Here is a 6307-nt window from a genome sequence, read left to right as displayed (position 1 = left end):
ACGCTTGTCGCTACCGCGTCACATTTTACTGCGTGGTTAGCGTTTCTGCATCCAGTGTGCAGGAGCAGGCCCGGATTAAAGAGTTGAAGGCCCCGGGGCTATTTAACTTTAGGGGACCTGTTTGTTCGTGGAATGGACTGTATAAATGAGATGATTAAAACTAATATTCTTAATCAACTTTTCGCTATATTTGGCTCAAAAATGAAAATATTCGGTTACATTCGTTAACTCGTGTGACTCGAGATGCGCTTGCGTGGTAGAAAAGAAAGCAACTGAAATTTGGCGCTGTAGTCACTAGGCAAGTCTGCCAATACAAAATGGAAACTAAATGAAAATACGCTAGAATACTGAACATTCCGCCCCCCTTGAACTATCTAGTCCAATTGCTTTGAATGAGTAGTATCAATAGAAAATATAGCTAAAGATCTTACATTGCGTTTGTACACACCTGTAATTGTTTTTATCGTAACGACACGAATGATGTTATCCTTTCCAGGATGAGTCTCAAGTACTCTGCCCATAGGCCAATTCAAGGGAGGTGAATTGTCTTCTTTGATTAAAACTAGATCGCCGACTGCGATAGTACGCGGAATTTGTGATTTCCACTTTGAGCGTTGATTTAACTTATTTAAATATTCTTTGTGCCAACGGTTCCAGAAATCACGCTTTAATTTTTGAATATGTTGCCATGCTGATAATCGATTAGTTGGAATATGTGTAAAATCTGACTCTGGTACGGAAAGTAAGGAATCGCCAATCAAGAAGTGACTGGGAGTCAGTGCAATCAAATCTTCGGGATTGTGTGAAATTGGAGTTAACGGACGGGAGTTTAAAATCCCTTCAATTTCTATGACTAATGTATTGAATTGCTCAAAAGTAAACAAAGTGTTTTTAGCTATTCGAACTAGGTGAAACTTAAACGACTTCACCGCCGCCTCCCATATTCCCCCAAAATGTGGAGAACGTGGTGGGATGAACTTCCAGGAAACTTCTTGATTGCTTAACCATTTTGAAATATCTTGATTAAATGATTCGGATTTGATGAAATCATACAATTCTCGCAAATGATTGCTTGCTCCCACAAAATTTGTGGCATTGTCGGACAATAAAAGATGTGATTTTTCTCTGTGACAAAAAAATCTCTTCAAAGATGCACAGAAAGCTTCGATTGTTAAATCACTCACCACTTCTAAGTGGATTGCCTTTGATGCTAAGCATATGAAAACTGCTACATAAATTTTGACTTTGTTTCGATTGTAAAGCTTTCTCTCTTTAATAAAGAAGGGACCACAGAAATCTATCCCGACATTGACAAAGGATCGTGAACTCTGGAATCTTTCTCTGGGTAAATCACCCATCTGATATGTTGTGAACTGAGGCCGCATTCTAAAACATATTGTGCATTCGTGTAGAATTTTACGAATTTTACTTCTGCCATTAATAATCCAATATTTCTGCCGTAAAGCATATAAGGTAGCTTGTGGACCTGCGTGACCTAACAATTTGTGAGTACTTCGTATTAACATGCTAGTGATTACGTGTTTTTCCGGCAAAATGATGGGGTGTTTTTGATTATAAGTTAAGGTTGAATGTTTCAAACGACCCCCAACTCGCAAAATGTGATCGGAATCTAGAAAGGGATTTAACGACAGAAGCTTGTTGTGTTTGTTACAAGAATTTCCTTGACTTAAGTCCTTGATCTCGCTTGTACAGGTTTCTCGCTGAACAATCCTAATTATGCTATGCATTGCATGTTGCAGCTCAGAAGTTGATAATTCTCCGTTTGTCTTATTCTTAGATTGTGAATTATGAATAAATCGATAGCACCAAGCTACTACGCGTTGCAATGTGTTGACGGTTGAAAACCGATGCAAGACACTCCAGGTATCGTTGTTGTTGCTGCTGATGAAAGTTCGTAGTTCTGGTACTTCTGATGTGCATTTTTCTTGATTTGGCCAGGTTTCCTCTTCTTGGCCAAGCCATGGTGGACCATGCTTCCATAAATGTGATTCCATGAGTTGCTTAGGCATTAATCCTCTCGAAATAATGTCAGCAGGGTTGTCCTTGGAAGGAACATGTCTCCATTCACAATGCTTAGTATGCTGCTGAATTTCTGTGATGCGATTTGCTACAAAGGTTTTGAGGCGATGTGGCGGCGTCCGAATCCATTGTAAGACTATTGTGGAATCTGATGATTCTTTGAAGTGGCAGCCCGAGAGCGTCACGCACAACAGTGAGCAATCGTGATAACAGTAACGCTGCACACAACTCAAGACGTGGAAGTGAGATCCTCTTTAAGGGAGCTACTCTGCACTTTGAACACACTAGATTGATCAAACGAGAACCTTCTTCGTTTGTTGATCGAAGAAAGATGCATGCTCCATACGCCACCTCGCTCGCATCAGCGAAAGCATGTAATTGAATGTCGATGGGATCAGAAATACAGATTTGCCGAGGGAAGGCAAGTTGATTGATGATTGGTAGTTCATCTCGAAACTGTTTCCATTGTGACAATATGTGATCAGGTACTGTGTCATCCCAGCCAAGATGTAGTTTCCACAAGGTCTGAAGAAGTATCTTTGCTGCCACTATGATGGGACTTACTAAACCAAGTGGATCGTAGAGAGTTGCTGTATGGGACAGTATGATGCGTTTTATGATTTTTGATGGCTCTGGAGTGAGGTTAATTTGATACACCAATAGATCCTGTTGCGGAATCCAACCGATGCCTAAAGTTTTTTGAATCTCCGTCAAATTCAATAACAGATGTGGATCGTTATTCTGATGAGTGAATGATTGCATAAATTGCGGAACGTTTGATGCCCACTTTCGAAGAACTAGGCCTCCACTTTCAAGCAGTTGTATAATTTCTTCTTTGAGTTTTAAGGCTTGTTCTAAAGATTGAGCTCCTGACAGTAAATCATCGACATACATGTCTCGACTGATAACTTCTGCGCCTCCTGGAAAACGATGTTGTTCTTCTTTCGCTAATTGCAAGAGAGCACGGGTTGCTAGAAATGGCGCTGACGAAGTGCCATAAGTAACGGTGTTGAGCTCAAAAGTACGTAATGTTCATCCTGATTGTTTCGCCACAGTATTCTTTGAAAGGGACGATCCTCTTTGTTGATCAAAAATTGTCTGTACATCTGTTGCACATCTGCTGTAAAAACCACCTTGTGAGTTCTGAATCGCATAATGATGTCAAAAAGTTCATTCTGGACGACAGGTCCTGTTAACAATGTATCGTTCAATGACAGGCCTGTAGTAGTCTTCGCTGAAGCATCGAAAACCACCCGTAGTTTTGTAGTGAGACTGCTACTCTTTAGAACTACGTGATGTGGAATATAGTAGCAGCCATTGTTATCTGCTTGACTCACCTCAGTCATGTGATTCAGCGACTCGTAATCTTGAAGAAACTCACGATAAGCTTCATACAAATGAGGATCCGCGATTAGTCTTTTCTCTAAACTGTAGAATCTCCTTGTTGCGTTGTTGAAAGAATCACCCAGTGAATTGTTCTCTGAATTGAACGGAAGTCCCACGGAAATGCGACCGTTTTCCTCTCTCTTGAAAGTGTTCATGAAATGTGCTTCACATTGCTCTTCTTCAGGTGATAATAACTTCTTCGCTGGCAGCTCTTCAGTTTCCTAAAAACGCTGTACCATATTGTCTAGGCTATCTCGTGAGAAATGACAAAGTAAACTATGATTAGAATTCGCAACGCACGCCTTGCCTGCTACAACCCAACCTAATTGCGTATTTTGTAAGATCATGGGTTGAGATTTTAATTTGACTTGACCTACACATAACAACTGATAAAAATGTTCCGCTCCTATTAATATATCTACCGGAGCAGGCTTATAGAATTCAGGATCGGCAAATTGTACATTGTCTGGTATTCCGAGCTTAGAATGATCAATCGTTTGTGACGGCAACCATGTGGTTATGTTTGAAATGACTAATAGCCGTAAATCAAGGGAGAATGCATTGCTTCTTGATCTTATGATAGTGTTAGTTAAATGTTTAATGTGTGAAAGTGAATTGCCTATGCCTTGAATTGGAATATTGATAGATCTCTTTGGAAGCTTTAACTTATCACACAACTAACTCGAAATGAAATTCGACTGTGAACCAGTGTCCAACATAGCTTTGCAAGTATGAAAATTTCCTTCAGAATCTTTGATATCTATCATTGCTGTCGATAGAATGACTTGCGAGGAACCTTTGAATCTAGAACTTAAAATTTGCGAAGTTGTATGTGATTGTTGTACTGTTTGCTCTGATGAGTTCTGATTTACATTATCTTTTATGTCTGTGTCATTAGTCTGTGTCTTTGATGGATGCAATAAAGTGTTGTGTCTTTTATTGCATTTCTTACAATTGCCAGCGTTGCAAGAACTGATTTGATGATTTGACCTAAGACAGTTGAAACAAAGATCAGCCTTCTTGACTACATCTACTCTTTTGCTGTGATCTAATTGTTTGAAGCTATCACAAAATACAATGTTATGATTTTTGCTACAGATACAACACTTTGATTGCGATTGTGCTTCCAACAAAACTTGACGAGTTTTATTGGTTCCCTTGCTACTATTAGACGTTTCGCTTGCGACTGCCTGCAACACATGACACTTGTTACGTAAAAATTTCCATAAGTCATTGATATTTGGCAATTCTGTGCCATCCAAAGATTTTTCCCACTCTCGATATGTGACTTTATCTAATTTAGAAGTGATCAAGTGCAGAAGCAATCCATTCCATTGATCTGTCGGCTGCCCTAACGCCTTTAAAGACTGAATGTGTTTTTGTGCTGTATCAATCAATGAGTTTAAACTTGACGTGGTTTCCTTTGTGACTGCGGATAACTCAAACAACGCTCTAACATGATTCTGAATGATGATTCTTTTGTTGTTGAATCGCTCTGATAACAACCTCCATGCTATTTCGTAGTTCTCATCTGTGGAAGCGAGTGAATGTATTATTTGTGCTGCACTATCTAATAAACAAGACTTTAAATAATTGAATTTCTGCACTGGCTGAATTTTTGAATTGTTATGCACTAATGCCCTAAAGTTATCTTCAAAACTAAGCCAGTCTTCATACTTTCAATCGAACTTTGGTAAAGTAATGGATGGCAGTTTAATGTTTGATCCGACCTGTGCAGAATTCATTGACATATTTGATGTGGTACGCGCAATTGAATCGATTACATTGTTCGGAACTGAATTTCTTAGATGATTGTCTAACAATGATTGAACTCTAGCAAGATATTCAAAATAATGTTCTTCAAATATTTGTTTGGATGCTTCGTCATCTGTGTCTTCCATTATTTCTATTTCTAAATGAATTTTCTCAAAATCTGTTAATAATGATTTTGCTCTTTCTAGATGCATTTTGAGAGCCTCTGCGTCAATATCTGCATTGTAATTATCTAAGAAATTCTTGAATCTCGTTAGCGCAGACTTAACTGCACCACGGCGCTTTTTCAAAGTGTTCAGATCTTCTGGCATTGTGATTTGACTTGCGTGATTACTGGAATATTACTAGTTCGTTGGACTTACCAAAGATGCTGTGATACTCGCTATGATTGTCTATTTCTCGTGAATGCATGTTATTGCTAACCTACAAATGAGTTGATTTCCTTTCCACTACTCTAATTGCGATATTTCGGTGGGCGATCACACCTCGAGCATTGATTCTTGCAAGCAAATTGTGTCGAGCAGATACAACGGACAAGTAAACCCTAACCTCTCGATCAATGTCGAAAGATCCGTGCTCGTAGGACCAAAATGTTTGTTCATGGAGTGGACTGTATAAATGAGATGATTAAAACTAATATTCTTAATCAACTTTTCGCTATATTTGGCTCAAAAATGAAAATATTCGGTTACATTCGTTAACTCGTGTGACTTGAGATGCGCTCGCGTGGTAGAAGAGAAAGCAACTGAAATTTGGCGCTGTAGTTGCGACCGGCATGGATGCATGCTCGTCCGCCCCTCGGATCCCTTTACTTGCCCTCGAGGGGCATTGGTATTCAGCGCGTAGCCGCATAATGGCAGTATTATTATTTTGTTAATTAGTATTATTATTATTATTATTAGTATGAATAGCGTTAGGGGCCCGTTGGCCATAATTGTATTTAGCCGTATGATGGCATTTGGCGTAAAGTCAGATCAACTGCGCATAAGGCAGATTTTGTTTCTAGATTAATCGCAAAATGGCGAAAGGCCACGCGCCTTATCTTTTGCCAGCAAGGCATTTCCTTTACTATTCAACCGTCGATAAAGACGAGATCGATATTTGTTTT

General features: G+C 39.3%; 3 protein-coding genes across 3 annotated transcripts; all 3 read right to left on the bottom strand.

Annotated features, from left to right (window-relative positions):
- Positions 1-374: 374 nt before the first annotated feature.
- Positions 375-2030, bottom strand: LOC108774103 (uncharacterized). Its single transcript, XM_018540118.1, has one exon. It carries the CDS (start codon positions 2028-2030, stop codon positions 375-377), a length of 1656 nt encoding a protein of 551 aa, XP_018395620.1.
- Positions 2031-2094: 64 nt separating this feature from the next.
- Positions 2095-2934, bottom strand: LOC108774102 (uncharacterized). The gene has a single exon (XM_018540115.1). The coding sequence runs from the start codon at positions 2932-2934 to the stop codon at positions 2095-2097; it is 840 nt and encodes a 279-aa protein (XP_018395617.1).
- A 77-nt stretch (positions 2935-3011) lies between these two features.
- On the bottom strand, positions 3012-5610 carry LOC108774101 (uncharacterized). Its single transcript, XM_018540114.1, has 5 exons — positions 5562-5610; positions 5157-5338; positions 4109-5036; positions 3849-4051; positions 3012-3647 (listed from the first exon to the last, which is right to left on the bottom strand). Exons 1-5 carry the CDS (start codon positions 5608-5610, stop codon positions 3012-3014), a joined length of 1998 nt encoding a protein of 665 aa, XP_018395616.1.
- Positions 5611-6307: the final 697 nt, after the last annotated feature.

This window comes from Cyphomyrmex costatus, unplaced genomic scaffold (assembly GCF_001594065.2).
Source record: "Cyphomyrmex costatus isolate MS0001 unplaced genomic scaffold, Ccosl1.0 scaffold233, whole genome shotgun sequence".
NCBI classification, from domain to species: Eukaryota; Metazoa; Arthropoda; class Insecta; order Hymenoptera; family Formicidae; genus Cyphomyrmex; species Cyphomyrmex costatus.
This window is presented reverse-complemented; position numbering and strand designations above follow the sequence as displayed.